Source organism: Balaenoptera physalus (genome assembly GCF_965194825.1).
Source record: "Balaenoptera physalus genome assembly, chromosome: 13".
Lineage (NCBI taxonomy): Eukaryota > Metazoa > Chordata > Mammalia > Artiodactyla > Balaenopteridae > Balaenoptera > Balaenoptera physalus.
In genome coordinates, this window is record NC_138892.1 from 48,608,153 (window position 1) to 48,624,498 (window position 16,346).

Below are 16,346 nucleotides of genomic sequence, written 5' to 3' on the forward strand. Positions count from 1 at the left end.
TCTTGGTGCTAAGCGGAAAATCAACAAATACTTTCTGATTATCAATGGTTCCTCCCCCACCATAATAGACATCCACATAACTTTCCTTCAATCTAAGGATTAGAATGTAGTTTCTTCCTTTCTTTATGATGGGAATGACAGGACAAGAATGGCAGGGCTATAGAACTTGCACACTGTTGTATAATGCTGGGTCTGTGACATCTAGAGAAAAACGGGAGTAGGTTCCCAGTACATGGGACCAGTCATAATCGGTAATTTAAATCAAATTCAAAGCATGGACTTTCTAAAATGGATTCTACAATGAACTAAATACTAAATATAAATATTAAGATGACTTCTCCAATATAACATCTAACAAATGCTAGCAAGATTAGTTAAAATGTACAACTTTTAATAAAAGCCTTTGAGGGGTTGCTTACTTTTCCTGGACTGCATTTCAAATTGACTCAGGAACTGTTTATTGCATGGAGTTACAACAGGATTCTGACCATGAAGTTCTCTTTTAGGCAACAGATCCATTAACTTTTTTGAGGATGCTTCAGATCCAACACCAACAAGGGCAAACCTAAAAGATGTTTAAAGGGGTGTGGGTAGAAAGTGAGGAGGGATTAACTGTTACTACTCTTATTAAAAAGGAAATGGTCTGAATTTAATTTTACCTAAGAAAATGGAAAATATTTCTTAGAAATATACAAAGCTCACACTTTGATCTTTAACTTTTTTTTTTTATAACAACACATCATACTACCTACTCACTTAAAGTGTATAGAATTCAGTGGTTTCTTTTTTTTTTTTTTTTTAATAAAGGCTTTTTTTTTTTTTTTAAAGATTGATTGATTGATTGCTATGTTGGGTCTTCGTTTCTGTGCTAGGGCTTTCTCTAGTTGCGGCAAGCGGGGGCCACTCTTCATCGCGGTGCGCGGGCCCCTCACCATCACGGCCTCTCTTGTTGCGGAGCACAGGCTCCAGACGTGCAGGCTCAGTAGTTGTGGCTCACGGGCCTAGTCGCTCCGCGGCATGGGGGATCTTCCCAGACCAGGGCTTGAACCCGTGTCCCCTGCATTAGCAGGCACTCTCAACCACTGCGCCACCAGGGAAGCCCCAGTGGTTTCTTTTTTTTTTAGCATATTCAGAATTTTACAAACATCACCACAATCAATTTTAAGAACAATTTTCATCACTCAAAAAACCCCCCATAACTGTTAGCTGTCACTCCATTTCTTCCCATCCTCCAACCCTAATGAATCACTAATCCACATTCTGTCCCTACAGATTTGCCTATTCTGGACACTTCATATAAATGGAATTATACAGTATGTGGTCCTTTGTGATTGGCCTCTTCCACTTAGCATAATGTTTTCAAGGTTTATGCATGTTGTAGCATGTGTCAGTGCTTAATTCCTTTTCATGGCTGAATATTTCATTATATGGATATACCACATTTTCCAAAAATCGATAAGACATTTGGGTTGTTTCCACTTTTTTCATTATTATGAATAATGTCACTATGAAAAGATGCTCAATATCATTAGCCAACAGGGAAATGTAAATTAAAACCACAATGATACCATTTCACATTCACTAACCAAAAAGACAATTAACAAGTGCTGGTGAGGATGTGGAGAAAACTAGAACCCACATACACTGTTTGAAGGGAAATGTAAAGTGGTGCAGCCACTTTGACAAATATCCCGGCAGCTCCTTAAAAGGTTAAATACAGAGTTAAAAATACAATCCAATAAATCTTCTCTCCTGGGAGTTCCTGGTGGTCTGTCTAGTGGTTAGGACTTGGGGCTTTCATTACCATGGCCCAGGTTCGATCCCTGGTTGGAGAACTGAGATCCTGCAAGCCTCATGGCAGAAAAATAAATCTAGTGTATACGTGTACCTAACAGAATTAAAAATATATGTTCACACAAATTGGTACATGAATATTCACAGGGGCATTATTCATAAGAACAAAAATGGAAATTTTTATAAATATTTATAAATTTAACTTCTTTCACTAAATATTTCTCTGTCTATATGAAAGGGTGGTTCTGGAACAGTGCCAAATCATATGGGGACTACAGTGTAACCTATCTTTTTTTTTCACATGCTATGCTGATGCTGTTTATTTTTTATCAGTATTATTACAGAGTTCCCTGTTTACACAATTAACATACATAAATCAGGTATAATGTGTTGGACCAATAATAAACGTCCCCCCAAACAAGACAAAAAAAGTTAATAGTGCAATTTAACCTATTGTTGGCTCTCAGAGAATTTGCACCTTAGAATGAAGAAGAAATGGGATGCTTAGTACACAGTTTCCAGTCAGATCTCATCTCCATGTGCTTCTCACAGTATGAGTAGCTCACTTTGCTTATGAGAATCTATCTAGTGTTTAAAAATACAAAATTATTTTTCAAAATTAACATTTTATAAAACTGCCCCAAATTCAAGCTATTTAATCGGGTAGTAGCAGTGGTAGAAGATACAATAACAGTGTAACCTATTTAGATGAAAGAAACAATTTCCTTTAAAAAAAAAATATATGCTCATGCAAAAACTGGTATATGAATATTCATAGGGGTCTTATTCATAATAGCAAAAATGGAAACAACCCAAATGTCCACCAAATGATGGATGGGATTTTTAAAATGTGGTGTATCCACATGGTGGAATATTATTTAGCTATAAAAAGAAATTAAGTACTGACACATGCTACAACATGATGACCCCTGAAAATATTATGCTAAGTGTAAGATGCTAGTCACATGGGACCACATTCTTTATGATACCATTTCAGAATAGGCAAATCCACAGAGACAGATTGCTAATGCATATGGGATTTCTTTTGGGGGTGATTAAATATTCTGGAATTACACAGTGGTAATGGTTGTATAACTTTATAAATAAACTAAAAACCACTGATTTGAAGACTTTAAAATGATGAATTTTATAGTATGTGAATTATATCTCACTAGGAAAAATAAATTTAAAATAGAAAAAAAAATGAACGAGTGTCAATTCACAGTTATATGATATTCTAAACTATTCTCAGAAGGACTCTTAGGAGCCTTTTCTCTCTGGTATTCAAAATGGTCCTTTGGGACTTCCCCGGTGGCCCACTAAGACTCCGTGCTCCCAATGCAGGGGGCTCAGGTTCAATCCCTAGTGGGGGAACTAGAGCCCACACGCACGCCGCAACTAAGAGTCCGCATGCTACAACGAAGATCCCGCATGCCACAACTAAGACTCAGCACAGCCAAAATAAATAAATAAATATTTTTAAAAAAACTAGATCCTTGGTCAACAAAGTCTGCTGTTTGATTCAAGATTATCTTGGCTCACAACATTTAGAAATAATTTAATTAATTCACTAATTTAACAATCATTTATTGAGCACCACCTCCTATATCCCAGGCACCATTCTAGGGTTAGGGATACAACAGTGAGCAAAGTTCTTATGGAGCTTACAATCTAAACCTAGTAGGAGACAAGACAATAAATGAGTAAAATACACCATAAGAAAAACTAAAAAAAGGAAACAGTGATGGGAGCAGAAGGTCTTGCACAGGGTGGCCAGGGAAGGGAACTCAAGCAAAACCCTGAATGAAGTGAAAGATCCCAAATGCGGACATTTTGGGAAAAAATAAACCAAAAAAAAGAAATAGTGTAAAGGTCTTAAGTAGCAATGTGTTTGAGGAACATCAGAGACTAATGTGGCTGAAGCAGCATAGGGAAGGTAAAGAGTAGTAAGAGATGAGGTCAGAGAGGTAGTGGGGAAACCGGTCTTAGTGCCTTGTAGACCACAGTGAAGATTCTGGGTTTTACTCTGAATAAAATAGATAACCATTAGAAGATTCTGAGCAGGCAAATATTGATGTCACTTTTTTTCAACTTCTGCTATGTGTCATGTATATAGACTGTAGAGAATCAGAGTGAAGGCAGGAACACCACGTAGGAGGATACTGCAGAAGTTCAAGTAAGAGATAACAGTGGCTCGGATGAGGTAGTAGAAGTGAAGTTCATGAAAAGCAGCCAGACTCTGTACGTATTTTGAAAATATTCCTAGTTATTGAAAACTGGCACATTAAACAATATAAAATAAGTACATTAAGCATATTTTTTACTTTATCATTCTGCATCCAGCAAATTACCTTTTAAAAAGTCCAAAATCTGCACCTAAAGATTTATATAAAATGAAGCCTGCCACAACATTATTTATAATAGGCAAAAACTGGAAACCCAAATAACCAAAAATAAGAATGGTAAAATAAATTACAGTAGCATACAAGGTATGATGGAAAGAACTAATACATTAGGGAAGATACATGTTTATTGTTAAATATTCGTTTTACTCCGTGTATCAAATACATTAAAAAACGTGAGCTGTAATCCTATTGTTTTTGCAGTAAAAATTTAAAAACCTGAAAGTATATTCACTAAAATGTCAAGAGCGATTATCTATGGATGGTGGGATTGTGGCTTTTTATTTTCTTACGTTTGGACATCTGTATTTTATAATGATCCCGTAATGATCCTATCTCATTTGTGTAGTTTAATAGTTTAAAAAAATAAAGCAAAACATCCATGTTACATTATTCTTCAGTTGCCCATCTTCCACTATACCTTAATTACAGGGATAGCAATGCTTCTTCAAACTGTCATTTCAAAAATCATTTCAACCATAGATGGAGAAAATTCAGGAAAATTGGAAAAGAGACCTTATCTATCTACACTCCCAGCTCCACTAGTTTTAGTGAGGTAGATCACAGGATACATGAAATGAGTATGAATCTTTGTCCAAGAACCTCCTGACGATGTAGAAATAAAACATCCTACACATGCGTAGTTAGCATTAACTTCAAGGAAAGTTACCCCCAAAATTGTAATCACTAGCTACAAACTTCCATTAGGGAAAAAAAAGAATTAAAACAAAATTCTTACCCCTTTGACTGGCCATTTGCCCGATTTTCAAAAAATTTTATCTCCAAAATATCATTTACTCCCAAAGAATGAACTGCTTCAGTTAAGTCTTCATCTGTTGTCCACTGCAAGATATTTCCCCCTCATTAACCATCAAAACATATCCAAGATTTTTACTGTTTCCATTTATTTTTTAAGGGTAAACTCAGGATAAACAAGAGAAAATGCTCAGTGCAAATTAAGTACAATTACTGCCAGTCAACCTTCTATTTTTAAATAGCACAAAAGCACCTGAGGACATAATTTTATCCCTTGATAAGCGTTTTGGAAATTAGAAGGTACATACCCTTAGAGAGAACATAGATTTTTTTTTTTTTAAACTCTTAATGAGTTTTTGGCCTCTTACAGCTTTCAACTGCTACAACTTTAAATTTTCAATAAAACCAACCTCACTTGTCACTTCCTTTCCTTAAAGGAAGTTATTTGGGGAAATAAACTCCATCTTCTGTTTCAATGTAAGATGGAAAAAAACAAAACAAAACAAAACACCTAACATGTACTTTATATCAAGTATTTAATTCTTAAAACATAAAAGTCCTATATCACTCCCATTTTACACATCGGATAGAGATAATTATAACCTTTTCCAAGGTTATAAAATTAACATATGTAAAAGCTAAGATTCAGAGGCTTACTTAGCAACCATACTCTTCATAACTACATTGTTACTGTCTCCAATATTATAAAAATTGCTCAGGGACTTCCCTGGTGGTCCAGTGGTTAAGACTTTGCCTTCCAATGCAGGGGGGTGTGGGTTCGATCCCTGGTCGGGGAACTGAGATCCCACATGCCTCGTAGCCAAAAAACCAAAACATAAAGCAGAAGCAATATTGTAACAAATTCAATAAAGACTTTAAAAATGGTCCACATCAAAAAAACCCAAAAAAACTTAAAAAAAAAAAAAATTTTCCTCAGACTGGGTAGTGGGAGATAGATCAATTAGTTTTTTAAAAATGTAAACATTTAAAAATGAAATGCTATTAAGGAAATGGACCAGTAACAAGTTTTGATTTCTAGACAATTTAAAAATTTTCAAGTAGGTGTAACAAATGTTTCTAAGTAGAGATGCAAAAATTCTATAGGACTATTTTAGTAAATATTTAAGATTTAATACTAATAAAATAGATAACACTGAACATCCAGCTAATGAAACTCCCAACCAATAATAATCCTACAGTCTCATAAGTAACCCAAATTAAAATACAATGTATATGGCAGCATTTCCATAAATCAGATTTCAAATTATGAGTGAAAATGAAACTCAACATGTCTGCAGTATGATTTAGATAATGAAAACTCTTAAAACCAGGAGTTGTACTGTGTTTCTCTCCTGCACTTCTGAATCCCGGTTTGAGACTTTATGTGAACATTTTTCTTTATAAAACTGGGATAGCTGAAGTGTTGGAGTAGTAAAATAAAAAGAATTGATTTGAAGATAAAATCGAACTATAATTAACTGGAATCTCTACCAAAACAAGGTGAATGTCTACAAAATTCAGAACTAGAAGATTTGGAATTTACGATATTTTAAAGGTACTTGTATTTCATTTCCCTCTTCGTTGCATAAGCAAGCATGTAGAACCAGTCTAGTAACTTCAAATTCTTACTTTATAAAACTGGAGAAAAACAACTACTGAACAGTTTGAAATCAACCACCTATGATTTAATTCATATGTTAAGTCACTTACCCATGTTAGATTTCCAATATATAATGCAATTCTCTTTCCAGTATACGTATAGACAACATTTGGTGCTGCTCCTTTACCCACATCATCACCAACAGTTGGTGGGAGAGTATCCATGTAATCCCGATCTTCTGGGGCATCTCCATTATTTGCAGATGGAGAGATGACATCATCATACAAATCTATCTGATCATGCCCACCATATTCAGCTTCCTGAGATACAGAAATAATGCTCTAGATTATACAATAGTCAGACTACTACTAAACAGATTTGAATGCAAATTCATTCAACTATTTTGTTTTAAACATTTGGTAGAAGATAGAAACAGCCAAAGATCTCAGTACAAATCTTTTCACTTTATGCCACAGACGTATTCTTCTGGAACAGTGCCTATAAAGCGAATTTCTATACAATCAATCCTATTTTCCCACCGATATTTATTATAATACAGGAAATAACATTCCTCTAGGAATAGAATAACATGTAGACAAAATAAAGTAATAATAAAAAACTTTCCATGGAAACAAAATACTCTAAAAGTAACAACACATGAATACAAATAGATGGGCTTAAAATTTTTTTTTGACACAAAAATATCTCAAAAATCAGAGCCATTACAAATCTTTAATATTTAACAGAAAAATACAACTACTGTTTTCTTTGGTATTCAGTATCTTGCTTCCCAACTCTGTGAAAGCTATTAGTTTTAGAAAAAGCATAGTGAGCTAAGCCATAGGAAAGGGATAAAGAAATGTGGGTATGTAAACGATTCCATATGTCACAACAAATGAACAGGGGAAAGAGAAACAATAAATAAAACACAGGTTAAACTATCCAAATTAGTATCTATTAATAGTTTCATTATTCTCAGTCAACAAAGAGTTAATGCTTACCTGACTTCTTAGATATTAGTCAAATGGCAAAGGATATCTACATACCCAAGAGAAAAGGGATACGAACAAGGATCTAGTAAAGCTTTGCCATTGTCACCAGCAGAATTAAAGCAATGCTAGTAGATGCCACTTACATGCCCAAGTGATACGCAAGTAAGAGGTAAACGAAAAAGAAGCAAATATGTGAACAGGAGAAAAATGGAAAAATAGGGTTCAATCTGTAAATAAGCACAAGAAAAATGAAATGCAGGTACTGGCAGAACACTGAACACCATTTAAATTGCCTTTGGTAACAGTTACTGGGCCATAGGCTTGACTAGCCAGTATCAGAGGAAAAATTCTATTTTTATCTTCTTCCCTTTCCACCGCTAAGTACCTAGATGGATGTGAACTATTTTATTCTTATGAGATAGAATATTTGAGATAATAAGAGAAGAGAGGCAATTACACTTAGAAAACAATAAACTTAAAGAGTTCAGACATAACTCATATCCTCTCCATTAATACAATTCACTAAGGATGAATACAAATGGCACATAAGGAAAAGCTAATAGTTTTAGGGACTAACTATTATACGGATAAAGAATGACACAGAGAAGGTATTTGTGATGACTGTGAACAGATCAACAAAATATTTTTATTATAGGCCCCAAGGGAACATGGCTGTTGTTTTGTTATTCAGAAGGGAGCCAGAAAAAGATTTTTTAAAAAAGAAACAGAAAAAGAAGAGAAAAATCTAGAAGGGGAAATACCACTTATAACACATAGCCAAAGGGACCTGAAATTTGTAAAGTCATTTCAGGTAACCTGCATAACGAAGTTATCCAATTTACTGATTATGTAACAGAATCTCTACATAACAACATTGTTAACCAGGTTGAATGTCTGTAACATTTAATAAGGAACAAAAATCTCAAGGTAAGTCAGAGAACAAAACTATCATTAGCAATGGGCAGAAACTAAGACCACAAGTCACTGAATAATGCCATAATTTTCTTTGTACAACAATACCAAAATAACCTTTGAGAACTGAGTTTTTAAAAACCAAGCAACATGATCAAATCGCAGTGATAGCAAAAATTAGAAAAAAGAAGGGTGAGTTTTGTTATGAAGTTTCAGTGTAGCTGAAGCCTTGGGTGGCATGGCTGCAGCAGTGATTCCACACACTTAAGATACTAAAAACCTTCCCGCAAGGGGTAGTGGGCACTTTAGACTCTTTGGCAATCCAGTTCTGTACATCAAGTAGAATTATTATTACTATTATTCAAAAACAGTTGTGTTTCCATCCTCCTCAGCAGAGACTATAATCACACTATATGGTCTGAGGGAGAGTAAAAGAGAATGCAAGGGTTATTAATAGCAGCACTAAAATAAAAGTATTTAGATTTACACTTTCATGAAACAGGTTAACACATTATGATTTTTCATTAGTTGTAAATCTAGGAAAATGTTCACATAAGTAGACAATCATTTACAAGCATAATTGCAGCTACACTAACCTGGTGAATCACCATGACTTACTATTTTTGTCCATCCACGAATTCCTATGTTGACACCAACCAATTTTCCATACTGATATGATTCTACCAATATTTAGGATCAGCCATTTTGTCTGGTAGCTGGACTGCTTCCAATTGGTTGAAGTATGATGCTAATTGAGACCATGGTCCTGGGGTTTGATCTCCATGTGGACTAGTTAGCTTCGCTCAGTTCCAAGGCCACAGCCTGTACTTCTAGCCCCAATGGTATGCATTTGGACTTGGTGAAAAAATATTAATGAATCTGAATACATTTGCCACCATTACTAAAATGCAACTCAAAACACATACTCTTCTGTAGTATCAGTAATCTTCCTTTTCAGCTTTAGCATATCACACCTATCCTCCAGATTAAGGAAAAAAAATATATATATATATATATGCACACACAGAACACATCCTACTTTCTGTTCCCACTCTAAAAAGGGGGAAAACATGCACATTCTGAAATTATGGAAAATGTATATCACAGGTCACATATAAAGAAGGTGAGCTCTGAAAGTCTATTGGACAAACTTTGTCAAAGAGAGACAGTCCACAGTGTCAAGTTCTACTATGTAGTCTTTTCGATTATTACCATTAGGAAATTTTAATGGCATTCAAAAACAACAACAACAAAAAATAATCAACATTACCCCTCTAATTATTTTAGATACCAAATACTGCCCAATTGTAACTATCTACTTTTCATAGCAGCTAATCACCAATAGAGCTGTACATTATATATAAATTCCAGTAGGCAACAGCTCTTAGGGTTTGTTAAAAAATCCACTAAGTTATTTCATTCCCTACATTCTAATTACTATAATCATTTTAAAGGCAAGGTATCCTTTCAAGATTGTACACTTCAAGATTATGTTCCTCATGATATATGAGTAGCTGTTGCCGAGTCACAGAAAACACTTAAGATGGATAGTAAAATAACCAAAATTCAATTAGCTCCTTTTAAAAGCAGTGTTTCTCAACCTTTTTTTCATTATCATTAACCCCTCCCTCCAAAGAGTTATTTTTTAGACATACTTTCCCTAATCACCTCCCATAAAATTTTAATGTCACAGATATACTGTATACCATTATTGGGATGACTGCGGTATAGTTGTACTATATCTTCACTCTCCCTGATAGGCCCAAGACTGCTTTTGGTGGTCCTAAAATTGTATTAATACCACTCCTGCATTATATGATACTACCACTAATGGCACAGCAAAGGCCACTTGTTCAAAGTCCCCGTAGTAAAAAAAAAAAAAAAAAAGGAAATTTAATAGTCATTTCCATTTAGAGAAATATAGCAGGGGGAAAGGTTTTATTTTGCATTTACAAAATGTACTCTATACCATGGAAGAGAATATAATATACCAGCACATAAAATCCAACAGCAGATAATCTAATACATATTTATCTTTTTAGAAAATACTTCACTTTCTGATTTTGTCTATGTTTCAAGTAGATATTAAAATTAGTTTGTAATCCCTGTAAAAAGCTCAACTAATGGTAAGGAAGCCAACTTTGTACTAAAAATATGCCACATAAACCACAAAGTGGGCAACTGAATGAACTACTCATAAATAACAAAACTGAGTAAGAAGAGTTCCAGCTCCCCTAAACATTTCTATCCAAGTGTCTGAATCAATCTCTACCTACCTCAGTTTCCACCTTACAAGCCTTATCTTAGAGGGTTCTCTATTCAACATAAATATATTAGAAATAAGATTTCACTGATATTTGCCTAATAAACTTATTTTCCAAAATTAGCTAGACATTGGCTATAGTAGATACACAATAACTAAATATAAACTATAACGACTCATAAAGGCAAGTAGAGTTATAAACATGTCTAGGTCTCTAGCTTCCAAATGAATTTTTTCCCACTACCTATATACATTTTCATTTTAAAGTTGGATAGTCAAGATTACTAAGTGAGCACTGCTATCAGTGACCTACCACCAGGTACATCAGTAACTAAATTCCACATTAAGAGCTTTTGCTCCCCAAACAAGCAAAATACACACTATTTCAACGCACCCAGTATAAGCTTTCCTGAAGTTCACAGAATCTGACTTTCCTCTCCTCTGCCAACAAAAATTCTACAGATAAAGATACACATAAAGGAGTAGTTTCTATAACACATGACCTGTCAGAGTGTTATATTTATGTATGTGTCTCTCAATCCCACTACAGTGCACTCTAAGGACAGACTATCTAAACTTTGTATCCTTCCTTGTTGGCATATAACAAATACTCAAGAAATGTATATTAAACAATTGAGTTAAAAATTTTTTTAATTTAGTTTTGGTCAAAATAAAAATCTATAATTATTAAATATTAGGCTAGTAGCTACTACCTTCAAGTACAAATCCCAGTTCAAACTGAATTGATACACACTATAGAGGCTGAAACCAACCACTTTCTTCTCAACTCCAAATCCAAGGTAGAGGTTTGGAAGTTCAAATTCTTCCACTGGAGCAACTGTTCTCAATTTGGTTGATTACATGCAAAGACCTTCAACTTAAGAACTAAAAGAACAGCTATAAAGAATAGCTGAGTCCCTTGTGCCTTCTCCCCTTCTCCAATTTCATTCTCCATTCTTAATTCATCTGGTGAAGAAAGGAACTATTCTATAGTTTCACTAACTTTTTCTCACACCATCTCCAAATTAAAGTTTCTTCTAAGACAGCTGAATATCTAGCATTTTGAAATAGGTTTATACTGTTCTTTACCAAAACACACATGAAAAAAAAGCATCATAAAAGTATGACCATTTAAAATTAAAAAAAATTAAAAATACATGAATTACAAAGAATTTCAAAGCATACTGTGCAATTAAAACTACAGCTCACATTGAAGAACAAAGATTTTTTTCAAATGTTTACAGCAGTTTAGAAGCCAAAGTCAAGACCCGTTATACTTAGCAAAACATTTTACTCAACTACAACAAAATAAAGAGTCATAGTTGGGACTTCCCTGCTGGCGCAGTGGTTAAGAATCCTCCTGCCAGTGCAGGGGACATGGGATCGAGCCCTGGTCCAGGAAGATCCCACATGTCGTGGAGCAACTAAGCCCGTGCGCCACAACTACTGAGCCTGCGCTCTAGAGCCTGTGCTCCGCAACAAGAGAAGTCACCGCTCGCTGCAACTAGAGAAAGCCTGTGTGCAGCAACGAAGACCCTACACAGCCAAAAAAAAGGTCATAGTTTACTGTAGCAACCAGCAGAAGTAATGTCACCAGCTAATAAGAGTGCAAAATAAAACAATCAACAATAATTTTGTAGTTGCCTCTAATTCTGATAAAATTTCAGATAAATATTTCAATGATAATAACATTATTAAAAATGAAGGATGAACCTTAAAAACCACCAACTATCTTTATGTGGCCATATTTTGAACAGGAATTACCACAGCAAGCAGAAGATTACAAAGGCCAGTGATATGCAAAATAATAACAAAAACAAAGTCTCTATTTAATCCCATTAACCGATTGAAAAGTATAAATATCTTTCTAGTAAAAATCATCCAACTATGTGTGAAACATAATACTATATGTACAAATCAACAAAAAGTTACATTTTTAAAAGAACCCTATAAAGCAGTTCCTCATCAGGGCCACAGAATTTTAATCTCTTCTTACCTCCTGCTCAGTCAGCACTAGTTACTGCACAGGGATAAGCAAGTATCACTACATCCAGCTATACAGGTTAGAGAAATGCCCATCCCAAATTAAATAGGCAAAAGCCTAAAAAATATTTCATTAAAAGGTTCTGAAGAAAGCTCAACTTCTAAAATTGTAGCTCAATTCTTCCTTTATTGTGGGTAGAAAGACAAAGCAAATATATTTTCTTGTAAGAAAGCTAATGAAGACTGTCTTGAACATTTAACTCTTCCTTTACTTCCAGATACGGACCTCTTTTCGATGGAATGTTACACTCATTTGATAAATAAAAGGAAAAGAAATTTCTGAGAAGTCTTTGTCTACTGACCTTAAAAAAGGATTAGAATCTGACTGTGTTTAGCACTCAAGGTAATTTTCTAAACTGTCACTGACACAACTCAGGCATCACATATCCAAAATATAAGCACAACAAAAAGAAGAAAAATTTTTAAAACTTAATGTTTGATTACAGTGGGTTACGTTTAAATACATTCAGTCTTTAACGGAGTAGGAAATATTTAAAGCTAATTGGATTTTTTTTTCCTAATATTTAAACCAGGGGCACAATCATCCCTCAAAAAAACCAGAAAGGATTTCTAGCTTTCCCTATTTAAAAAAAATCTTTAGCCCCTAGTCACAAATAAGATCCTTAATGGAGGGGGGAAAAAACCCACAAAAACACATTAACCAGAATTTTACTAAGCTTCTCATATGGACCTGGAAAATATAAGAGATAAAGCGATTAGGTGCACTGCAATTAGGCACAATCTGATTTTTTAAATGTGTTACTACATAAAAGGGAGTAGAGATGTAAGCAGTAGGCTTACAGCTTAAACTTCACTACTCCAGTAACAATCTTTCGCAAGGATGCCCAACATCAGACATCACAGCTCCGCAGCTAGTCCTTCTAGGCTACTGTGGCCAGTGAGACACCGGAAAAACCTTGCATTCTCACTTTCTCCAGCCTTTCAAAACCCCTCGGAGGGCAGTAAACATTTTGCTTTCGGAAATCGGGTCATAGCTACAATCCTTTATTTTAAAACTAACACCATGTGAATTTCGGGTGAGATTGTTTCATCACACCTCTTATCTCTTGGTGAGCTACCGCCTTTTTTGTTCCATCCAACCCTCGGGCGTCCAAGTCTTCCTTTTCGCCCGGGCCACCTATCTTCACAGGTATTTTCGTCACAAAGGCCAAGCACGAACGACTGGGCCTCAAAGGCACTACAAGCCCTGGGCCACCAAGGCAGGGAGGCAGCTCACCGACTTTTTTAACACGATCCATGGGTCCGAAAGTCAAAGGACTTGTTGCAAACGTGCCCGCCACGAAGCCGCCTTCCCAGAGTGTGAGGGGAGGAGGGAGAAGGCGCCACGCCGAAACCTGTCGCAAACACGAGCAGGGGAGCGCAGGAAGCAGAGCGCGCGGGATACAAAGGGCCGTGAATGCGGCCTTCCATGAGGCGACCGTGCGCCGACAGAGACAAAATGGAGCGACCGGAAGAATCGAAGCCCGAGAGGCAGGGCCGGGGGCGAGACGTCGGCCGGCGCGCGCCCCGCCAGGTTTTCTCCTCGCCCCGGCGGCCGGGGAGGGGGCGCAGGGGCGGCCCATTCTTCCCCCCCGCGCACAAGCCGCCCCTCCGCCCAGGCCTAACACGGCGGGAAGCGCCCGCCGGCCGCCGCCAACAATGGGGAGCGAGGCAGCGGCGAGGGAGGGGTCGGCGGCGGCTGCACGGCGGCCCGCGTCCGCGCTCGGGGACCCGCGGCGGGTGGCGGCGCCCGCCGCCCGCAAAACGACGCGGTAGAACGAGGGGTGAGGGGGGCGCCGCGCCTGGGTCGGGCGGCGCGGCCCACAGGCGCCAAGGGCGCACGGGCTGCAGCCGCGGCGGCTCGCGGCCCACGGTGGGCCCCGGGTCCGCATCCCGGCCGCAGCACCGCCTACTTCGGCGGCGTGGGCCCAGGGCCCTCACGTACCTGGTTGAACTCTTCGCCCACATCCGCGTAAATGTCTATGTGGTCCACACCGTCCGCCATCTTCCCTCGGCCTCGGCCGCCGCCGCCGCTACCTCCTGCAAGTCCGCCCGCCGCGGCAGCAGCAGCGGATCTAGCGGCGGGGGCGGGGCGCGCTGCGTCACTTCCGAGGGCCGAGGCGGGGGCGGCCGGGGGCGTGCGTCCGCTCCGCTGCCGCCCGTTCCGCAGGCGGAGAAGAAACACTGCACCTCGGAGGGCACAAGCGGTTTCTTTTGTGTGTCTGGATTAGGCTTGGGGGGCGGGGCGGGGCGGGGGTGGTCCCAGTCATTTCCAGAGACTGTGGTTTCACGTTGTCCCTGGCAGAATCAAGCGTTTTGTGATATTTTCATTTCTCAGTTTTACTTACATTTCTCACAGCCAGGGCTTTTAGAGAGGTGGAAGTTTTATGTCACGATGAAATACAAAGTGTAGCTCCGCTTTCTATGAGGGCCCAGAGAGGATGTCTCACCCCTGCCACCTCAGAGACCAGCAGAATTTCGTTTGCCTTGTAAAGGCTAGTTACCTGTTGATGCTTATCTTGAGTTATTTGCATGCTACTTGTGTCATTTGCATGCTGTTTATCTTTCCATCTGTATCATCGGCATCGTCTTCTTTCATCTCCTCCGCGTCCCACCTCCCCCCCAACCTTTCATCTCTCTTCATTTGTTTCCTCCTTTGAGCTGCAGTTGGTTTTCTCTGGGATAGTTTAAATGCCTCTAACTTGAATGCGGTCCCCCTCGGACCCACCCTATAAGGTGGAGGTATCTTGAGGCAAGGGCTTCACTCTTAGACTAATAGAATGTCAGAGAACTGGAAAAGGTGTCATTGGATCCAAACATCTTTTACAGATGAGAAAGGGAACTGAGGCCTAAAGAATCAGATTTCCCTTGTGGCACGGTGGTTGGGAATCCGCCTGCCAATGCAGGGGAGCTGGGTTGGAGCCCTGGTCCGGGAAGATTCCACATGCTGCGGAGCAACTACGCCCGTGCGCCACAATTACTGAGCCTGCGCTCTAGAGCCTGTGAGCTGCAACTACTGAGCCCGTGTGCCACAACCACTGAGGCCCGTGTGCCTAGAGTCTGTGCTCCGCCACCACAAGAAGCCCAGGTACCGCGACAAAGAGTAGTCCCTGCTCTCCGCAACTAGAGAAAGCTCGTGCACAGCAACGAAGACCCAACGCAGCCAAAAATAAATAATTCAAATAAATAAATTTGTTTTTTTTAAAAAGAACCAAAGTGGTTTAACCAGAGTCACGTGGTTAATAAAGAAAGTTTTTGCCACCAATATAATCAAAGTGGTTTAACCGGAGTCATGTAGTTAATAAAGAAAGCTTTTGCCACCAATATAGCAGTCCTCCCTTAAAGAGGTTTTCAGTTACCTGGGGTCTTGGAACATATCCCCTCAGGTAAGTGGGGACTACCACACTTTATTCAAAGGTGTCTCTCCAGTTTGAAACCTTCTCCCATTCTTTATTTCTTTTTCACCGTTTTTTTTAAATTATTTATTTATTTATTTATGGCTGTGTTGGGTCTTCGTTTCTGTGCGAGGGCTTTCTCTAGTTGCAGCAAGTGGGGGCCACTCTTCATCACGGTGCGCAGGCCTC

At 38.2% G+C, this 16,346-nt stretch overlaps 1 protein-coding gene across 7 annotated transcripts in view; it reads right to left on the minus strand.

Moving 5' to 3' along the window:
- CPSF6 (cleavage and polyadenylation specific factor 6) overlaps positions 1-14,958 on the minus strand; it is an 85,855-nt gene extending 70,897 nt beyond the window's left edge. For 5 of the 7 annotated variants that reach the window (XM_082422776.1, XM_082422775.1, XM_082422774.1 and 2 more), the window contains exons 1-4: positions 14,708-14,861; positions 6,663-6,872; positions 4,936-5,039; positions 420-565 (exon numbers count right to left, since the gene is read on the minus strand). In XM_082422776.1, the coding sequence (XP_082278902.1) occupies positions 420-565; positions 4,936-5,039; positions 6,663-6,872; positions 14,708-14,767 (520 nt within the window). In that variant the 5' untranslated portion in view covers positions 14,768-14,861. Of the gene's footprint in view, positions 1-419; positions 566-4,935; positions 5,040-6,662; positions 6,873-14,707 lie in introns of all 7 variants that reach the window. The other 2 variants (XM_082422778.1, XM_082422777.1) reach the window with 2 other exon arrangements.
- Between the last annotated feature and the right edge of the window lie 1,388 nt (positions 14,959-16,346).